The 22,166-nt window shown below is 40.5% G+C and overlaps 1 protein-coding gene across 2 annotated transcripts in view; it reads left to right on the plus strand.

The window, feature by feature from the left end:
- SLIT3 (slit guidance ligand 3) overlaps positions 1 to 22,166 on the plus strand; it is a 477,403-nt gene that overhangs the window by 258,189 nt on the left and 197,048 nt on the right. For both annotated transcript variants that reach the window (XM_027643335.1, XM_027643336.1), the window contains one exon: positions 9,282 to 9,353. In XM_027643335.1, coding sequence (XP_027499136.1) covers positions 9,282 to 9,353 — 72 coding nt within the window. The remainder of the gene's footprint in view (positions 1 to 9,281; positions 9,354 to 22,166) is intronic.

Here is a 22,166-nt window from a genome sequence, read left to right on the forward strand (position 1 = left end):
TATGGTTATATGATGTTATATATGGTTATATGATGTTATATATGGTTATAAGATGTTACATATGGTTATAAGATATGTGGTTATATGATGTTATATATGATGTTATGTGGATATATGGTGTACTTGAGTCTGCTGCTCTTCCTCAGCTGGCCTGAGAAATCATGTGCCTGCAAAGCATCCAAACAGGATGAGGAGTCAGAATTTGGAGCTGCATGTTGTTTAGGAGCATTTGTATGTTAAAAACAAAACCTCTGATAATACTCAGACAGGTCCCCAATTAATGACACAAAGATATAACTAAGCGAAATGACTCCTTGTCTTAAAGTAATTAAAACACTATTTTTATATTTTTTTTGTTATTTTTCAGTGGCAAATTTTACAGCAGAAACCACTAGAATGAGATAAATTCCATGTCTCAAAAGTGAGCTGCTGTTGCCTGATAGTATTGGAGAAAAGGGGGAAAACAAACAAAAAAACCTGGAAGCACAGCTCTTACACCCCTCACCTTTAATCATCTGGAGTGGCTCTTGCTCTCCTAAAATCAGAGCCCAGAGCTGTGTTAAAGATGGAATGGCCTGCTTTGAAACCCCTTAGAAAAACTTCTGAACCTGTGTTAAGCATGATCAGTACTGGAAACCCCTACCAGAGTTATCTAAAACTAATGCAGCATCTTGAAATATGTAGTGTTCATTAACTATGCTCTGGTGACTGTGGGATATAGTTGTTATTTTAGCATCTCTTAAATGTTGAGGAGCTGAATAGAACCCTACTAAAAAAAAAAATAAAATCCCTAAAATGGGGCACTGAGATATTCAGAACTGTGCTTCCTTCTCTAGCTTTAACAGCCCGTTTTTAATTTTTTTTTTTAAACAATCTGATAAACCAGGATCCAGTTGAAAAAGTATTGGTGTATTATACTAAGAAACTACCATTTATAAGTGCAAGCTTATATTCATCCACAAAGTTTTAATATGAATTTTATAGTTAACAAAAAAAAAAAATCACCAAAATACAAAAACCTACTGGTTTGCCCAAAGTTACCAGCCATGCAGCAAGGCTGACATTCTGCTGTGACTTTACTCACAGCATTTGCTGGTTTGGTATTACTTCCTCCTAATTTGTGTCTTAAGGGCTAGAAAATACGTATCTCAGGTCATTGTATGACTGTGGGTGATAGAATTAATCCAATGTACTATGGGATTTCAGAGGGGACAGATGTCTGGAGATCAAATGTCCAGATTTCTTTTTGCTCTCTCATCTCCTTTAACCATGTAAACCAGGAATTGCTGGAGTCCAGGTTCTGGCACGTTCACCTTCCCTGTGCCAGGGGTTCTGTTCATTCTCCACCACAGCTTCTGCTCCTCAGGTCATTCTCAGGTTTGCTCATCAAGTCAAAGCCTCTCAAAGGCAGGAGAGCCATAATTTTCCTCTCAAACCTGATTTTTTAAAATTATTAATAATACAAATGTGTAAACAGTAAACCGCCAAAATTAATACCCCTTTTGCTAAGCGACCCTGTTAAATAACCAACCTGGTGAGCTCTGCACAGCCCTGGGCAGAGCTGGGCTCACAGGCATTCCCAGGGAAGCCCTGCAGTGGTGTCCTCAGAGCAGCAGGAATGTCATCCATGTGCAGAACATCTCCTCTCCTGTGCTGTGTGCAGAACCAGAAGGGTACTAACCCTGCCTTGCATTGCTCCAGAAAGTTTCTTGCACCCATCTTAGAAATACTGGTAGCTCCAAACAAACATTGTCTGTCTCTGACAACTGGCAGCTGATACACGTTTTAACAGGAAGGGATGAAGCATTCTGTGCCTTCCCTTTTTTTAGGTTTTGGTTGTGTAGTGAATTTGTTACGGCACCGAACGTACACACGGAATCATTTTCAAGAAGAAAACCCAAATCCCGGCTGATGGCCCCGCATTGATCAGCTGGAACAGCTGCCTGTGGGGGCTTATTTGTTTTGCCTTCAAGAATGAGCAGGGCTTATGTGCTGTTAGTTCCACATAAGTGATGCCATGATGGTCCTTGAGCCTGTGTAAACACTGGCCTTGCTCACAGAGCACGTGTAACCTTGGTCTGTGGGCGGTGGGATGAGGTTCTCTGGTGTCCTCAAGGCACAGCACCCTGGGCCCTGTGAATTCACTGCACCTGTGTCTCCCTTCCCCTCCCTGGAGAGGAGGAAGAAGCTCAAGGTTTGATAGAAACAACAGCCACAAATGTGTAAACAGAGCTCAGGCATTGCTGCAGGTCAGGGGTGGGAGGTACCACTTCCTTAGGGATCCCATTCCACCTGGGATGGGTGGGTGTGACCACCTGCACCTTCTCCACCCCTCTTTGTACATTAAAAATTTCTACTAGAAGTAGATTAAATATCTGATTTTTTTTCTATATAAGTGCCTTGGTTTCACGTTTTCCAATTTCATACTAACATCCCAAATTATAGGAATCCCTGTTAATATTCTTAGTCTGATTCCCTGTTATGATTTCCTATTAATAAGGTAACTGATTAGTAACATTTTGGACATAGAACTTTTCTTTACATTTGGTATTTGATACTTGTGAACTGAAAATAACAATAAGTAAGAATTTAAGGAAGTGCAAACCTTCTAAAAGTGTAAAACCCACCACAGTAAATAACTTTGATATTCTCAAACACCCATTTTATCTTCCTCATTTCTTCCCCTTTTCCCCTTTGGGGCTATGGCAGAGGAGAACAACAGATGGTTATCAGTCAAGAGTAACTAAGGAAACCACAAAACCTGCCCCAATTGCTATGGAGACAGCCATTTCTGTGCTTGGTATGCACTATTTGTTACATCAGCAACCAGAGAGAGTTAAAAAAAGAAAAAAAATTCTTCTAAAGCACCTGATATTGAAAGGAAATCTTGGGTTTATGTATATTTGTCCTTGTGGGAAGTGGCAGGAGTAGTCTCCATGTTCATTTGCCACTCAGGTTCTGCTTTAAGCTGATCTTGATGGCTCATTTTTGACAGCAGCGTTTTGATTTGTGAGTTTATGTAATACAAATACTCAGAGTAAATATTTAATATTTTTTAATAGTCTGCAGAATAATTATTTATAAACAACTCTTCCCCTTCAAGTCAGATGCCCCTCCCTCTTTGAATTTAACAACCCAGCTGCAGAGGTCGGGTGTGAAAACTGAAGAATGTGGCTGTGCCCAATTATTTCAGGCAGATGAGCTGCACAAAAGCTTCAACCCTGGCTTTTGGCAAAACCACACCTTTGGGAGACAAAATAAAAGGAATTTTGGAACACATGTAAAAATCTCAGAGGGAGAGATTGCAGCTTGATCACAGCAGCTGTATCAATTTTTTCAATTTTCTAATATAAGCAAGCTCTTATAGAATGATTTTTAATGAAGTAATGAATCAATAGAGTAAAAATTAAATGTGAAAAAATGCCTTAAAAGCCACTTTGAAAGAACTTCATATTATTTTAGTGTGATTGAATTTAATACTACTTAAAAGAACCATCTTTTCCCATTTATTGGGGCTTCCTTATCAATTAATTTGAGGATAAGGACTTTAGGTTGGTATGTGAGAAATTTTACGTAGATGTGTTGGTGTCACTATCCTTTGAGATTTTAATATTCCTAAAGTTATGTTAGGACATTAAATGTTATAGAGTGTATGTAATTCTTACAGGTTATTAAAGAGCTTAAGTGTGATAGTGTAAACTTTACAGGAAAGGGATGGCAGAGACCCAGCAGTCTGTATTAGAAATGAAATGGAAAAGGTTTGGGAAAAAGGTTGTCCAAGCAGAGGTTGTTTTGGAGATATAATTAACAAAATTAATTCTTTTTCTAACAATGATTCTATAATAAGTTACAGTGAATTTGCCTTCCTGTGAAATGGCTGTTGACAATTCCTTTAAATACTTTAACAATACTATACCTTTAATATGGATATTTCTGGTTAAAAATGTTAAGTTTTTTATTAATGAGGTAATGGCTCTTGCCTAAATTCAGATCTACAACAGTAGATATCATCTATAACAGTAATTTTGTGTCTGTAACTGCAGAACCTTCTTAAAGATGCAGCTGTTATAACACTGCTTTTTTATGCTAAACATGTGAAATGTGAGAAGCAAAGAAACCTGAACAGTATTTATTATGATACTTGTTAATGCAGGCTTTTATTTCAATATTTAACTAGATTTGGGGCAAAATATAGAAAGAGGTTGTAGTAATTTAACTACTGTCACAGTATAATTAAACAACAGATTAGCACCTGAGCTCTGTAGTGGCCTTGATAGTGTTTCAAAATGGAAAAAAAAATCCCTCACTGAATAAAGTACAAAACACTGCTTATATAGTCCATTATTGTGAAATGTTGGTGCTTGAAGGGCCTGTTCTTCATGAATGTGAGTGTGGCTAATTGGAGAAAAAATACTGAAAGCTCTTATATAGGCACAGGTTAGTTGGTGTACTGTGAGGAAACCTTGCTACTAATATAAATGTAGGGTTTTAAACACTAACTGATTTTTAATGTTAATAAAAGATGAGATTATTTCAGTTTTGGAAAATTTCACCTTGCATGACTTGAATTCTTTAATATTTTAGAATAGTTTTATGTTAAAAAAAAATCTTAAAGCTAGTAACATGATAACAACTATATCAGCTTTGTTGCTGGGGATTTTTGCCTCTCAAATGCATTTGAAAATTAAATATTCCTTATTGTTGTGAGCAAAACCTTCAGGGCTCAGAATTTAAAGGATTATTTCAAATGACAAAAGAATATCAACATTGTAAAACCCTATTCCTTATGAATATTATTGTAAATGTAACTCTTGTGTTGGATAGATAATGCACAAGTCTGGATGGATAAGCTGGAGTTATACTCTGTCAGGGAAATGTTTTAGACATTTAAAGTGGTGCCTTGGCCAAACCATAGGCTCTCCCATGACATAAATCCATTAGGACACATTCCTCATTTCTTAGAAAGGTGATTTGTTTCTAAGTTGTTTTGCTTTTTAAAGAAACATCAGTTTTAAGTTTGACAGTGATCAATCAGTTGCATACAATTTAGTCACATAATTCTCCTGCTTTTTAGTAAAAACTGATTGTAGGTGTTGAGCCCTGCTTCGAGGCGGATCACAATACATGTGGCTTTATGTATTATAGCTCTACCCTGTGAAAGATGCTTTTTCCTCTGAATGGTTTCATAAATTCTTGCATCGTTTATAAGCATTTGTCTGTGTCACACTCCACCTAAATCCCATTTGCCCATTCAATGTTTTCCTTGCTTGAGTGCTTTGCTCCCTTCTCTGAGGTCTTCTGGTATTGCTCTTTGTTATCTGTTCACATTGTCTGGTTGCTAATTGCCTGTCATGGAGATCTGGGATCTCTGGAGCCTCTTAGGTGAGGTCAGGGATGATAATTCAATCACAGGGAGCTGCTGGGTTTCCCAGGCTGGGATCTCAGCTCACTGACATTGGAGCAACGACCTGTTCTGGACATGTCACCAAGTCCAGTTCTTTGTGTGTGATCCGTGAGAGATTTGGCATTTAACCCAAACACTTTCACCCAAATTAAAGTTAGTTATCCGTGTCACTTAGCAAAACTCGGAAGTTCAAAGCTTGGTGGTGTTTATTTGTTTATGCCTTGGCTTGTATCTCTTATAATGTACCACTGCCTGGCTGTTTCACACAGCTCAGTGATTGTGGTTTCATTCATCCTTCAGCCTCTTTTAAATGCAGTGGCTCACTTTTTCAGCATGAGAACACTGTTTTCTTCAGAGGCAGTTGAATCACTTAGTAGTTTTAGATAAAATCTGAGCTTACGGCTCTCTTCCTTCAAAAGGCAGTAAAGGCTTTATTCCTTCAAAAGGCAGGAGTAAATGGAGGTATGAAAAGTGATTTTGTCCATTTTAAAATTGCCTTAAATCTGAGTTTTTGTCGTCTGACCCTTAGTCACCAATACATTGCACCTCTGTGAACGTAACGTCCTGTTTGTAATCTTCAGGAAAAGTTTTTCTGGACCAGCTATGAGTGCTGACAACTAGAGGTGGCATTCAAATCTGAATCAAGGCTTCTGCTGGCCAAGACCATTTTTTAAATTTCTCTGTAAGCCTGGAGCAGCTGACCTGTGTCTCAGGTAGCTGCCTTGTGCTCTGTATGTGTGAGTGCTCCGTTCAGAAGGCAGCGATGGAGAAATGGGAGCGGTGTCACCTGTTCCTCAGGGAAATGTCTGTGTGCCACCTGTTCTGAAATATTGGCTTTTTGTCCTTTTTTTTTTTTTTTGTTTAAGTTGAATTTTTACTTTCTCTGCATATGGTTAGTTTTATTCAGGTATGATGTTCCTCTCAACAAATGTTAGGCATGCCTGTTCTGTCCCTCATACAACCTACCCACACTGGGTATGTGATCTGGCTGCTGGCCCACATCACAGGGGGTTTATTTTGTCTTCATGGCTGTAAAAGTATGTGCTGAACACCTGTCTTTGCCTTTCTGTAAGACTTCACCTAAAGTTTTCCCAGATCTTTAAACTTAACACGTTGTCTTGGAAAGAAGAAAGTGTTTAGATTTTAAACTCTCAGATCTCTTGTCTCGACTGAACCGCTCACCAGGGTGTTGTACAGATGCACAGAACAGGATTTCCATCTTTACACATGGAGAAATAAATTGGGAGGTGGAGGGTCTTAAAACAAACCATGGCCTGATTTTAAGACAACTAACAGTTCTATTCCTTTTGAGAAGAAATTCTCGTGCTTTGCATTATAGGCAGATGTGAAAGTGTTGGTGTGATAGATATCAGGAGACATGAGCTCTGGGACAGAGGAACACCAAATGTGTGCATCTCTCCCAGAGACTCTGCAGACTTAGTTCATGGGCCACAGAACCAGGGTGCCTCACTAATGAATATTTTCCCTGTTTACTGACCATCCTGTTAAGTGTGTGTCTTCTGAGCATCTGGAGGTTTCCCTTGCTGTGTCCTGTGCATCGATCACACAGACTAAACCTGGTTGTTAGCACCAGCATGACTGGACCTCTGGAAATATGATTAAGATGATCATTACGCTTCTTCAGCAAAAATCAATCTATGAGAGTAGTGTTTTTTTGAAAAAACCCAATACCCACATAGGAAGCCCTTTAATCAGAAGACTTTGTGACTAGCACACTGGGTTTATTTGCTTATTTTAGTGTATTTGACAGAAAAATCAATAGTATAACTCAAATAAAAATACACAGTACACAGTGCTTCCCGTAGGAGAGGGAGAGGTGATTCTCAAGTTGAGCTCTCTCTCTTCATCGTGCTAGCATGTGCCAACTTTATGCTTAGTAAAACTAAGTGTAAAATACTTAGTCAAACAGTTAAATATAAATAAAAACAGTAAATATAAATATAAGTCATTATATATAAATATAACAGTGATATATTGAACTCATTTGGAGTTTATTCCTCTTGAAAATGCACCATCCTTTCTGTTTGAGCCACAAATTTTTGACAACCCACACAATTAACACACAGGGATATCAGAAGAAGCCATTCAACAGCTGCAGGTTGTCCCAGCATTCAAAAATATAGAGGTTTTAGCATCTTTCTTAGGTGGTCAGAGAAACAGAGAGAACATAAATATGTATGTATACATATTTACTTACACATGCATTTATACTCTGCATGAACTCTTACAGAGAAATCCCTTTTGGATGATTGTTTGTCCTGTTGTCTGTCGGTATAGGAGACATTGCTGGAGTTTTGCCAAATTCACAAAGTTTTCCAAAGTTACAAGAGCTATGAGAAACTCTAGTTGGGCTTTATGCTTCCTAAGCTTTTTAGTAGACCATAGAGTGTCTATGGGTTTTCCTGTGCTTTAAATCATAAAAAACATGCTGTTCATTGACACCACACTACAGCACAAAGGGTGAGTTTCCCATAGGTGTCAAATATATACATACTGAAAAGTTCAGTGTTAGTAGATCAAACTCAGTCTTTAAAGGAATTCATAAAGATTGTATTTGCTCTGTCTGTGCTCTGTTGTATAGTAAGATGACAAATCTCTATGTAGACCAAAAATTAGATGCAGCAAATAAATGGAAAGAAGTTGGTCAAACTATACAACTATATTGTACATGGGTGTAATATATTTGCTATATTTCCATATATATATATTTAATAGAAAACAGGCACAGCAATGCAATCTTTGAATCTTTGTTCATAATATTTTACATGCACAGTACAATAGATCTCTGCTTCACCAGATCTAAAGTTTATGCTGTGCAAAGGGCAATATCGTATAAAGTCAGGAGCTTGCCTCTGTTTTTTCATGAAATGCAGGTATTTTATTTAGACGTGGCTAGATATGTAATTTTATTTCTTTAAGTGTAAAATTTAAGGGATCAGATGTCAGAAAATGTAATCACTGAATTTTAAATTCCAACTTTAATTTTTTTAAGCAAAAGAGACAGATGTAGCTGCACTGCTGTGTCCACATGTATTGCAAAATACATTTAAATCATGCGCATACAGGGAGACAAATGAGAGAACTCTGCCATCCAAATATTAAATTACACATTTTGAAGCAAAATAGTGGTTTAAGTGTACATGTGTATAATGCTTTTTGTCACTGGGTTGCTCTCCCTGATGCAGTTAGACAGGATCTGTATTTAGTCAGAAATCTTTCAATAGAACGGGCTACCAGATGGGACCAGTAACAATGCAGAGAGGCATCGAACCACCACAGACATTTGGTGCTTAGAATAATAAAAAGACTATAAAATTAGATTAGTTGAGTCTAATTTGGAATTGGTATATTCCCTATGCACTCTCACAGCTCTTGGGTAGATAAAGCCTGGAGATTTAGTACTGTCAGGACAGAGGACTCCAACTTCCAGTAAAAGAAAAAACGGCATTCTGGGAGGTCACGGAGGGCAGCACAGTGACCTCCAATGATTTACAGGCCTTTAGCTTAATGAAATTGTTTCAGTGACATGACGGTAAAAGCTCATAATGGATTGGATGCCCTAATGTAATGAAATTACTCCCTTCTGCCTTAAAAAAAAAAAAAAAAAAAAAAAAAAAAGGGGGAAAAAAAAAAAAAGACGCAATTAATATTTACTGAGACCTGACAGGCTTCAGTGTGCGGCATCGTGCAGCGCTGTCAGACAGCCGCGAGCAGAGCCCCAGCAGCAGCGTGGCAGCTGAGCAGGCGCTGCGAGGGGGTGGAGGGACACCTCGGTGACGGGGAAGCCCCAACCTGGCGCTCTGAAACAGCTCTACCCGTTACCAGCCTTCATCCTCCTCTCCCTTCCTTCCTGCAGGCAACTGGACAACAACCAGATCAGCTGCATCGAAGATGGAGCCTTCCGAGCCCTGCGCGACCTGGAGATCCTGTGAGTTGACTTGGTGCGCGGTGCCGGGGTGCTGGGGGGGTTGCTCTCCCCGTGCTGCAGTGCTGGGGGAGTCTGGGGGCTCCCTCCTCGGCCCCCTGGTGCAGGTGGCAAAGCCAAACCTCACACTTCCCCTCCGGGCTGGGGTTATTGCTAATTAAAGCACAATAGACGAGTTCTCCACTGCCGCTCCTGAGGAGCAGAGATATTGCCGTGCTCGCTGCTGCGTGGAACAGATGGGCTTCAGCAGCATTCCAAGTGCGTCCGATGTGTGCTCTGCAGCCACTGACCTGCCCGGGGCTGCCTGATGCCGAGCAGCGGATGGGTAACAGGTTCATGAGGAACAATATTATGAGATATCTGACCACTGCCCTAGACAAAAAGCTGTTTGAAAGGTGTTCTGTATGTAAGAGGGAGGAGAGACGGGCGTTTGGCAGGCTTGTTCGGTGCAGTCATTGGCTTTTGGGGAGGATCCTTCTCTGAGGGCTGAAATAACACCACGTTGTGCTCTCCATGTACCACAAACTTTACACGTCGGCTGTTAAAGCTGCAGCACATACCACCGAAAGAGAAGCAAAGGCTTTGACAGTGCAAGCTGACTCTAACAGAGAAGCAGCATATTACATTTAGATTACAGTTGTTGTAATGTAAATCCAGTATTAGCCAGAACTCTGTATCTGAGCAGATAATTTGCTTATTACTGATAGTTACTCGTTCACTTAAAGACCTTTTCTGGAATAGGTTTTCACTGTGTGAACTGATATAAAGCTTCTCCTGTCACCTCAAAGTTAATCCTGCGAAGCTGAGTGTTAATACTTGTGAAAGCACATCGTTCTAAGCTCAGATGGAAGGGGCTGGGGGTAACACACGACCCCTGCAAAGCTGAAACCCTTGACGTGTGACCTGGAGTTGGTACTGGACCAGCAGTGACACCACAGACACTTAAGTACAGCAGGGAAGGCCTGCCCAGACTGCTGCAGAGCTTGCCCTTAAATTACATGGGATGAAACAGCAAATGGTAGGTGGTTAAAATAAGCACCTGCCTCACAAGCTCCTGGCACCTGGAGACTGAGCAGAGTCACAACATTGCCTTTGGCTCTTGAGAGCAGGCAGGGCAGTGGGCTGTACAGGCAGAGCAGTAGGTTGTACGGGATGGACAGTGGGCTGTACAGGCAGAGCAGTGGGCTGTACAGGCAGAGCAGTGGGCTGTACAGGCAGAGCAGTGGGTTGTATGAGATGGGCAGTGGGCTGTACAGGCAGGGCAATGGGCTGTACAGGCAGAGCAGTGGGCTGTATGAGATGGGCAGTGGGCTGTACGGGCAGAGCAGTGGGTTGTATGAGATGGGCAGTGGGTTGTACAGGCAGGGCAATGGGCTGTATGGCAGAGCAGTGGGCTGTACAGGCAGGGCAATGGGCTGTATGGGATGGGCAGTGGGCTGTACAGGCAGAGCAGTGAGCTGTATGAGATGGGCAGTGGGCTGTACAGGTAGCCCTGTGCCACACACCACAGAGGGCTGAGTACACGTGTGACAACACAGGGAACTCTTGCCCAGGGGCTCTACACACCTTGTGCTGATGCTCAAGGAGTTCTGCCACCACTGTCAGCACCAGCTCAGCAGTCTGAGGGACCTGGGAGTGGTGGCTGTGTCTGTCAGGGCCAACTGAGGTGCCTTTGGCCCCTCTGTCTCCCAGGCTGGGACACTGATGTTGGTCAGATAGTATGTGTTGCTCATATTGAGTTAGCAGTAGGTTCCTGACGAGTTTCTTATGTGGGAACTTATGCTTTCAAGAGTATTCTTCACATTCTATATTAATAGCACTTTTCAGGAAAAGTAATGCGTTACCACTATGAAGTTTTACTTGTCTGTCAGATTGAAAAGTCTACTGTATGGTGAAAGAAAGGAAGGAAAGAAAAAAGAATTAACTCCTTTAAAAATTGGCTTTTTTTCCCCCCTTTTTTTTTTTGATGGACTGATTTTCCATATCTGCAGAGAGTGAATCAGTCCTCTCCTGACAGCAGACTGTGCTAACTTTCACTGAAATAGGCTGGACAATAAATGGAGGCTTTTTCTGTAAAATACTGAGTTCTGCAGGCTATGCAGAAGTTGCTGGGAATGCACCCCTTCTTCCTAAGATGTTGGAAATTTTGAATTAGTTTATTTACCTCTTCTACTTTTACTTGGTTAATTCTGTCCCAGTTATTTTTGGGTGGGAGAAGAGGAGGATATAGAATATACATCATAATCAGTTCTTTAATGCATTTTTAATTTCAGCACAGACACGCTGCTACAGGAAAAATCAATCTTAATTCTAAAAGATGAGAGAATAGATTGATAATATCTATTTCTAAACTTATTTTTCTTGCAGTCACAAAATGTGAGTTTTATGCTTCCAATGTAATACGATTTTTTTCCATGTTGTTCTTCAAAGTCTGAGCATTTGATCTCTCTATCAAAATAAATTTGCTAAATGCCCCAGAGAATATCATATCTTCAGTTGTAAAATAGTCATAAGTGCTAAAATGTAAAACGATCTGAACCATCAAAGAACCTTAACAAGTGAAACCAAATTTCATCATTTCAGATACGGCCGTGCATTTTGCGCAGATATAGTTTAACCTATAATGCAATATGTAGAAAACATTTAATGATTCTGGCAAAAAAAATTAATTATTTGTTTGAGCAGTTCACAAGGGTACCAAATAACATATTTCCTCTTTATCTTATCAAAATCTTGTGACCTTTCTGATATCGAATATTTCCATTCCTGCATCTTTTCTCTGCGCGCGCTGCCCGTCTACAGAATTCTAAATTCTGTAGAGAACTCGGGGCAGAGACGAAGTGCTTTGCATTACTCAAAAAATAAAACTAAGAATGCTTTCTTTAGAAACACTTTGGTTTCTAGATCACACTTCTCACTCAGGTTGAGTTCCTCAAAAATCATGAGTGCGAGGAGCTCTGTGGTTCAGTAGCTGTAGGAAGGGAAGGAGGTTGTGCAGTTATCCTTCGAAGTGAAGAGCCCGCCATGGTCCGCGTTATTTCTGTTTATTCACAGATTGTTTTCTCTTACTATTTTTATTTTCTCGTTCTTGTTTTATGAATATGTTCCTGTACCAACAAATAGCACAGAGGTAGAGATGAAAACGGCACTGAAATTTGTGCCTAATTTCAGTAGCTGACGTGGTGCAGTGAGTTGTGAACGTCAGCTGCAGCTTGGATCAGACCAAGGCAATGCAGCTCCCAGTGCAAACACAGGCTTTTTGTCACTTCTGTGTTTATGAGCCTCTGTGTTTGGAATGCCATGAAAGGTTCCCCATGATCCTGTGGTCTCACCTAATGCAGGTGCCAAGTGCTACTGCTGACTCTGAGTTTTGGGTTAAAAGATGCGAAAATGTTGAATATGAAGAGCTTTGGTGCCTTCTTTGGATTGTCTTTGCCCCTGCAGCGAGGTGAGAATGATGCCTGAGAAACGACACGTGGAACTGGCACCCTTACTTAAACATTCTTTCCTGGTAGTTCTGCACTGGGACTGGTTTTGTTCATTTTTGTGTCACATTTTATTCCCATGAAGGTTTTGGTTTCTATCTGTTGATAAAATAGGGATTTTTCATCTTGACATACTTCCTCTCCCCCTTTTTATTAGATGATAAAGCATATTTCAGTGGTTTTGGTCTTGCATAGAAAGGTGTGTGCGACAACTAAAACAATAATAAAATGTAAAAGGTGCATATATTCATAAATGAATGGCAAAAGCTATTAACTATCTTATGACCTGTTGGAATAGAAATGCGCAGAAGAGTTGAAGAAAACTGGTGTGAAACCTTCACTAATTAAAGCTTTTTTTAGTTAGGAGAAGGTTTTCTGCTCTGCTTAGTTTTTACTTATGTCCCATGGCAAATATCTGGCAATAACAGTATTATTGAGAAATATGTATTAGTGTAGCCCTAAGCATGATTAAAAGTTATTAAAAAAACTCCAAAAAGATTATTAAAAAAAACCACAACAATAAAACAAAACCAAACCAAACCACCCCAAAGTAGTCTTCAAAATGAACTTGGCCAGTATTCCTTATGGTGTGTGACCATATCGTTCATGTCATTGTAGATTAGAAATTAGTCCAAAGTTTTATTTCCAAATGTGCAATATTATAAAGGATAGGAGATAAAACTCTTTGAGAGCTCGGAATTTCACCTCCAGTCCCTTAGGATACATGAATAAAAGGAATTAATTTCAAGGTGGTTCAACAAGCTCAAACTGGATAAAGTAGTAATATCAAGTGACTGAACACGCTATTGTCATTAGACTGGAAGAGCTGAACAATTTTTCTCTGTAAGAAACAGAACTCAATTTAGCAAAAACCCCTTTAATTTATTTATCATTGTTTTGTCTCTCTGGGGTAGCTTGAAAACTGTGTGGTGACATGGCAGTTGTAGCATGTGGACAGCACAGAAAGAATTACGAGTCACTGTTGACAACTTAGGTGGAGTATTTTCTTTATGTTGTAAAACTGTTTTTGCTCCTGCTTTATAATGATAGCCAGAGGGACCGGAGGTTGAACACATTCTGTTTGTTGCACAAGATTTTATCCTACCAAGAGCTAATCCTGGGAGGTCTGCGGGTAGTATTCTATTAAAGATGGCAAATGAGTTCTTGCTGTACAGAGCTAGCACAGAATGATTTGGGGGTTGTTTGTTGTTAGTCATGTTAATTGTAGGTCTTTCATGTAACAGCACTGTGTCTGAAAATCCTCCTTCCTGAGCTCACCTGCTTTTTGAAGTGAATGAGCATCAAGTCCATAGCAACAAACTACACGCGTGGGGTTCCACATTCCACTTCTGACATTTTAGCGTGAAAAATCGTGGCAATTCCTTCAGAAATAATACTGAAAAAGTACAAATAGAGACATCCAAATATTTGTAACTTCAATTCCAAATGAGCCCTAAATATTTTATCTTTAAAAAGAATTTTTTTTTTCTCTGATTGCAAAATGTAATAAAGGAAAACACGCCACCCTTCCATCTGCGAAATCTTGAAATGAAAATGATAGGAGTCTTAGAAATTAAAGTTGTTGTGTCAGTGTTTGTATGTAGAAGCTTATCTCTCCAAATATTTCTGCCTCACTCCTATTCCTGCTCCATGACAAACCCACAGAAGCCCGGAACTCCAAGGACTGTGCTGGCGTTTCCGAGCTCTGCTCCATCCCCGAGCTGTGTTCAGCGGGACACAGCACGATCTGTCAGACCAGTCTGGTCTGCAACCCCCAGTTCTGAGCACTGTCTGACACATCCAGTCATTGCAAGCATCTTACCAGTGGAATACGGTTATTCCTGCTTTCCTTGTTTCGATACAATGCGTTGCTGTTATAAAAGATTACGTTTTATAAAAGATGTAGTCCATGCAATTTCTGATGGAGGTGTCATGGATGAAGTGTGCCTATAATGCTCACTACTTGTTGTCATAGCAAACTTTTAAGAACTTTTTTAAACAGAAATTAATATTTTGTACTACAGGCAGGATTTAATTGTTCCTAGGGTTGCCTCTGTATGCCGAACACTCAGTTATGTAGTCAGTTTTACTTATTTGCAAACTGCTATTCTGGGCATGTCTTAACTAGATAGAAGATTTTTATTTGCTTTCCCGACCTGGAGAGACAGGGAATGAAAGTCATGACATAATTCTAAATACATGAGATGTCATTGCTTAATGAAAGCCTGAAAATGCCACACAAATGCGATTTCCTCCTCTATTCTACTGGAAATTATGGTCGGTTGAGGCAATCAGGATCAAATTTGAACTCTGTAAATTGTGTTCCTATAACTGATACCAAAATGCCTAAATACAATAATGAAAATGAGAGTTCTGTCTAAAATGATGTGCATAGCTGGTGTACTTATTCATACAGTGAAATTAAAATGATGAGGGTTTTGGTTCAGTTTTCTTGTGGGTTTGTTTTTTGGTGTTTTGGTTTTTTTGTTTGTTGGGGGTTTTTTCTCTTACCTAAGGTTGTGTGTTAGCTCAAATTTATGTAAATTAATAAAAGTAATTTAAAATCTCTATTTACTTCATCACTCAACATGTAAATAATATGTGTAGTAAAAAGAAAACTGAAGGGAGTAACCGCTGGTAGTGTATGAGTAATTGAAGTATCTATCTGTCAGGTAAAATTAGGTGAAAACCAAGGAATTTGGCATCTAAGAGTATCCTCAGGTTTCTGTGTTGAGCTTGTCTTACAGACAGATTATGCCAGAGGAAGAACAGCCGTTGGTTTGGCAACTGAGAAATGGTGCACTCAGAATACAGAGGTGTCAGTGGGCAAATGGGAATTTTGACTTTTCCTTACTCTGTTATTTATTAGACTGTCCTGGAGTTTATACCTTTCCTGTTCTTCCTGTGTCGCTGTAGGTCTGTAAGGGAAGGATAAATGCTCCTGAAGAACCTGGCTGCTGTTATTACAATTTCAGTTATATAAGTCAGAGATAAGATGAACTGCAGAAATGCCTTTTTCTGGTGAACTTTTAGAAAGGTACTGCCCCCCCCCCCCCCCCCACTGGACCCTAGGGAAATGAGATGCATAATCAGCGTAAAGAACTGATGGAGGGGAGATGGGGTGCTTACAGGGTTGCCTGATAAGAAATGTTTCTATTTGCTGATGCATGTCCATGGGAGATGTGGTGTGGCTGCTCGAGATGTGGAAATGAAGTCTGAGATAACCTCTGTTTGCAGCAGATTACAAATGGGAGGTTGGAAGTACAGCATGGTGAAGGGAACACTGTCCAGATGGCAGCGTGGTGACAGGCTTTCTATCAAAGACCAGCCGAGATAAAATAAGAGTGGGTAAAAGAGGGTCTCTGAAAATCACTGGTGCCTGTTAGAGATGTAATGTAGCTCTCTCTTTTATGGGGAGAATATATTTGCATAAATTCATTGATCAATGGTTTCGCTAACCCTGCCGCATTCCCGGCATGTCCTCGCAAATTGATGAACATTCCTCTCGATCCTCGGTGCGGGTCCCTAATTGTGTTACATATTTAGAAAAGATGGATTTTTCCCTTCCTGGAGCATATGTAGTAGTTGAATGCTGTGCTCATTCTCCTTCCCTGCCCCATTAGGTTGGAGGGTTTTTTTCCCTTTAAGAATAGCCTGGAGCTGTACTGGCTGCAGAACTTATCAAGATAAGAGCAGTGCCAGGTTAGAATTATTAGTTTCATGAATCACTGACCAATATGCTTTTTGAAGAAGCCCAACCTTTATGGGTTGTGTGGTTTAAGCCCTTCATTGGTGCTGCAGTCACCGCTCCGAGAGATTCCAAAGTCAAAACTCCAGGAGACACAGAGATTTCTGGCAAACCTTCTCTGCCATGATATTAATTGTTTCATTTGCATGCTCTGCTCATCTTGTGACCTGCCCTCCCTCCCCTTTGACTAATATAGTTTCTTCATCAGTAATATAAAAGATGTAGAACAAGCATTTTGACTGTTGAAAGTCGAATGAATGTGAACGACTTAATCCAGAGGACACTCAACTGTGTATTTAATGCAGACATGCAGCTCAACACCTGAAGCAAGAGCTGAGCTGAAGACTAGCATGGGAATAAAACTCCTTGCTGGTAAAGTTGAGGTGATGACACTGTTCTGAGGGAACTTAACAAGTTCAAGGCAGATGAGTAGTCATTTTATGCCATCCCTTGCAGTTCGTTGTTTATATGACTCCCCAAAGCAGCAGGATGACGAGACTACGGTAGTTGGACGTAATTCTGTCGGCATCAACAACCTCTTTGGCTGGGGGAGGAGGCTGCATGTCTCTGTAGCCCAGGGTTCTGTGATATCAATGTCAGATATCCCAGGATGTCCTCAGCCCTTCTGTGACACTGTTTGGGGTCCAGAACCGGTGGTGTGCGCGGGAATCCCCTCTTGCTCCGGAGTCAGTCACCACAACGGGAAAAAATAAAGATTTCAAATAATGTTTCAAATCACTTAATGGTTCCCTTCTTTTTTTCTGTATGCAATTAAAGGCACTGTTTATGACCTAAACATTTTTGTCTTTCTCAGAGGTTGCTTTTGTCCCTCTACTGTGCTAAGTACAACAACATGGACAAAGGCTCTGAGCTGCAGCCAGTCTTTATACAAGGGAGGACTCAGAAGTCTGTTTTTCTGGAAAGAGAGAGTAAGATTATGATGGGAGCTCTGTATACCAGCATTGCTGAGCTCCCAGTTCAAGCAAGGTGTCAAATATTTAACCTTAAACTGTACCTGTAGGGATCAGGGTACTATGCATTACTTATTACTGGCATAATCCAATGTTTTAGGCTGGGACAATAATATTGTGCATATGGTAAATTAGAAATCAAATCAGTAATGTATAGATAGTTAGCTTGGAAGTGAGGTAGATAACTGCAGCTGCACCTGAAAAACAAAGCATTGGTGGAAACTTCTCATCTAAAGATCAAAATGTGTCTTTTTTTCCTGCTGTTCACAAGGTTATGCATACAATGTAAGTATATATGTGTGCAAGTATATGTGATGACAAAAGCACGTGTGTTATGGTTAAATCAGGAAAAATAATTTTTAAAACTTGAAAAAGAAAGGCATATGATTAGTATAAATTAGGCTTTATTTATGTAACATACCCAGTTCTGGGTTTAAGAAAAAAAAATTAAGAGCTGCTTTAAGGGTGGAAGTATAAAACAATGTCAAAGTAATTTGAAGACAAGTAATCACAATTTTTATGTTAATTAAATTATCATAAATGAAACAATTTCACATTAACTGGTTCGATATTTTTTAAGTGGAATGACATTTCTTACGTTTCTGTTTCGGGATGAATAATCTGAATGCATTGGTTTTGGGTGTATGAGTGATGGATGACCACACTTTGGGCATCTGCAGATCCTTAGAAACAAATTTTAAGGTGCTCTAAGGTCATCCAGAAACCTTTGCTGTGATGTACCATGTTGTCCTTCAGTGTTTTAGAGGTATGAGAAAATAGCTCAGTCAGTTGGAAAAGCATCAATGGCTACATAAAACCATTTTAGGAAAGAAGGGACAGTCGTGACATTAGTTCCCAAAAATTGCACACATCCCCTTGTCTTCACAGTGCTGGGTGGGGTGAGACATCAGTGGTCTGCAAGTGCCAGACTGTTGCTCAGAGTGGGATTTCTTTGAGGGTAAATTAGAAGAGAAGCCAATGGCTGTGCTGAAGGGTTGTAGGAGCACATACCAGCAAGGCCTCTGTTCGCCATCAGAATCTTGGGTTGTACCTGACACCACAGGGGCTTTGTTGGGAGACGGGAGTGTGGGAGAGCAGATCTTGCTCGTGGCTCTCAGCCTCGGACTTGGCTCCCGCGGTCGATAAATTGCCGCAATGCAGCATCTCTGCGGCGGCGCCCGAAGGCCGCCGAGGAGCCCCCGTTGGTGCAAGAGGCGGCCGCGGGCTGGGCGGGCTCTGGGGAGGGGGTAGCCCCCGCCGCAGGCACCCCCACGCTTCCTACTGGCTCCTTGGGCAATTTCAGTGGTGTCTTAAAAGGGTTGGGTCCATTCCGTCTGCGAGACACCCCCGTCTGCCCGTCCACGGGTAGGGCGTGAAACCAGGTGAGGCGCTTCAGTCGCACTTAGGCTGAAACGGTTAGGACAGACCATCCACCATGGCAGGTATATTTTATTTTGTGTGCATGCAGATATTGCAGAGATACAGCCATGTATGGACAATGTCTGACTGCTTTTATTTAGCTAATGTAGAATATTTCTGAACCGATCGTGAGCGCGTCGAATTTTTTCCGTGTGTGTTTTATTTTGCGCTTTTTTCGCTCTGTGGACTGAATGCAAGTGAAACGCTGTGAGTATTTGCTATTGCAATTGTTATGGGTTCTTAACTGTATTGCATAGGCATGCATGAATATGAGCAGGTAGTGCTGCTTCTCATGGGCAAGTGGTGTTTAGGAGAAATGTAAAAATTGGAAAGACAGGCATTTTTAAACATGTTGACCTTTTTCTTGTGTGATGCAACACAAGCGCTGTCTAATGTCTTATTAAAATAAAATCCTGATGGAAAGCAGATCCCTTTCCAGCTTCACCAAGAAACATGTAATTGCCCTTGTCTAGAAACTCCGTGTAGTCTTTGTTCTTTCAAAGCATTTCTTTCCTCTGTAAATGTAACTTTTCCTTAACAACTGTTCGTACATGCAAGTCTAAATTCACGGGGTGTGTGTACATTCCCTATTTCATTCATATGGATTTAAATTAGCCTGTATAGTAGCCTTACTTTCCAGCATGTGTGATTTGCAGGTAGAGGCATTACATACTATTAGAATATAAAATTATTCCACAAATACCTTCTGAGTGTCTTGCATTTTGGGGAGGCAATTTTGGCAGTCAAGGTGAAGTGTTCTCTCTTTGAAAGATTTGGTTCTTTTCCTTCCTCTGCTGTCCAAAGCCAAGAATTGCCTTTGCAGTTCAGTGTTGCACCATGCCCATTGTCCTCTTGCTGGAGCTATGGAAGATCTCTTCCTGCTGCTCTCTCCCAGTGGAAATGCCATGGCCTTGGGAACTGAGGAGCAGCTGAGGCACTGAAATCAGAGTAGCTAATCTGGCCAGAGGAATAAGGGGCATTATTTTACCTGCAGGACCTGGTAGTTCTGCTGTTGGGGGAAAATGCAGCTCAGAGGTTCTGTCAGCCCCGTGCATTCCCATCGCCCGCCTCATACGCGGCATTAGTAAAACCTTTTCACTGGTGCTCAGGCTAAACTGCCACCAGTGCCGTGTCATTTGCTGTGTGTGCATGTACCTGTCACACATGGGGCTGGTGGCTCGTCCCTCTTTGTTCCCAGTGGCCAGCCCTGGACCTGCAGCACCCGCAATCCCGCGGGCGGTGCCGCATTGCGGCAGGAGCTGAGGTGGCCACAGGCTGCCACAACAACCAACCCAAGGAGACCCAGTGTTGTCACAGCCCCTTCCACGCAGAAGACCCTTTTTATCACTTTTTCTAGCTTGGAAAGGACAACTAATTTCTGTGTTCCACTTGGAATGGCTTTTCTGTCCCTGAGGTGTGACACGGACCAGTATGAAAAGGTTATCACAGAGGGGGAGGCTGTCAGAGCAGAGGCTTTTGCTGTAAGGCTGTAGCATTAAGGTTGCAGTGTATTGAGGATGGGTCAAGTTAAAACACTGTTTTGAAGAATGGCACTGTTCCTTTCTGATCCAAATTTAATCAGTTTCTTTAGAATTTCTTCTGGTGGAGTCCTGTAAGAAAACTGTAGCACTCAGCTGACTGAATGCTGAAACCTTTTACCCTGGAAATCTCCATCATTAAATGCCTTCAGCCTGAACAAATGACTGAAATTGCTTGCTCCTTTCAAATTATGGAGTTGAACCGTGTTAGTTTGAATTGGATTATGTTTATAAGGCTGCTTCAGCTTCAGAAAAGACTAAACTGAAACAACTGTTCAGGCAGGGACCTGAGAAACTGTTTTATTTTGCTGAAGAACTGATGCATCAAACTTAAGGTTTGTATAATCTGACTCCATCTTGTTGATTCTTTTTCATCTTTTCCATAAATGCCGTCTGGTAGGCTTTCAGATCTCTGTATTCATTGAGAACCCAGTCCAGTTTGCATTGATTTTGTCAGGAGTAGCACAGAATCCATAAACAACAGTACCTGACATGCATGCAGTTGGGTGACACCAAGAGCCACGTTTAGTATGAGACATCTCTGTGTAACCTAAAAAAAATAAAAATAAAAATGTATCTACTTAACAATGAATTTATAGTAAATAATTGTATTTATTTTAAGCTTAATTACATTAATTCATTGCACAATAGATTTTCAAATGAATCTACAAAAAAATGTAGGGTACTTGGAATTGAATACAATCATATTTTTGATTGCTGTGGCTCCTGTGAAACTCTATGCCTAAATAAATAGATTGCAGTGACTAGATTCACTCTCTGCTGAAATCAGCAATGGGACTTGCTCTGACTCCAGCAGACATTGGTCTGGGTATTATGACAATTGGACTCATTCCCAGTGGTTCTAGGCAATAATATCAGCCCTGAAATTTGGTACCATAGAGAAACATCAAAACTACCCTGATGATGCAAAACATTTATACAGTGTTTGCAGAAATACTTTTCTTTCTCTGAGTCCAAGTAAAAATTCTGGATGTAATTGGGATTTAGAGCCACAGCAGGCGTTCCCAGTCCAGTGTACTGAAAAACATGGAGCCTTTGGACAAAGACTTGGGAAATTTTCTTGATTCAAAAAAAAACTCCCAAAACATGACAACGATTCATTTGCCATTTTTGAGTTTAGAAGAATAACTTATTGGAGAATCCTTAATTCAAAAATAAAGTAGTGGCAGAATAATTTCAGCCTGCATTCTCTTGTCTTTGCACCAACTCTTTTATATTTCCATTCAGGCTGAATTCAATTTGTATTTTCTGCCTAGAATTAAAGTGCCATGTGAAAGATTGAAAAGCTGATTGAAATTTCTCAGAAAAAGCTTTTTCAACTCTCACTGGTCATAGATGTTAGAAAGAATTGTGGGATGCAACTGGTTACCTGTATTTTCTGCAGCTAATAGAGGTGATTTGATTGTGTGGGAAAATAGCTGTGTCTTTATGTGTACAGAAAGAGCAACATCCTTAAGGGGAAGCAGTAAGACATTTCATGTAAGACCATGTGAGTGACATTCTTGATTTAACATGTAACATAGCACATAACCTCAATGAATTTTGTACCCTTTTTCTCTGTATAACCTTTTTTATATTTTATTTTACCTCTTCTCTTCTCTTCTCTTCTCTTCTCTTCTCTTCTCTTCTCTTCT

Source organism: Corapipo altera, unplaced genomic scaffold, assembly GCF_003945725.1.
Source record: "Corapipo altera isolate COAL_440 unplaced genomic scaffold, ASM394572v1 75, whole genome shotgun sequence".
Classification (NCBI taxonomy): Eukaryota; Metazoa; Chordata; class Aves; order Passeriformes; family Pipridae; genus Corapipo; species Corapipo altera.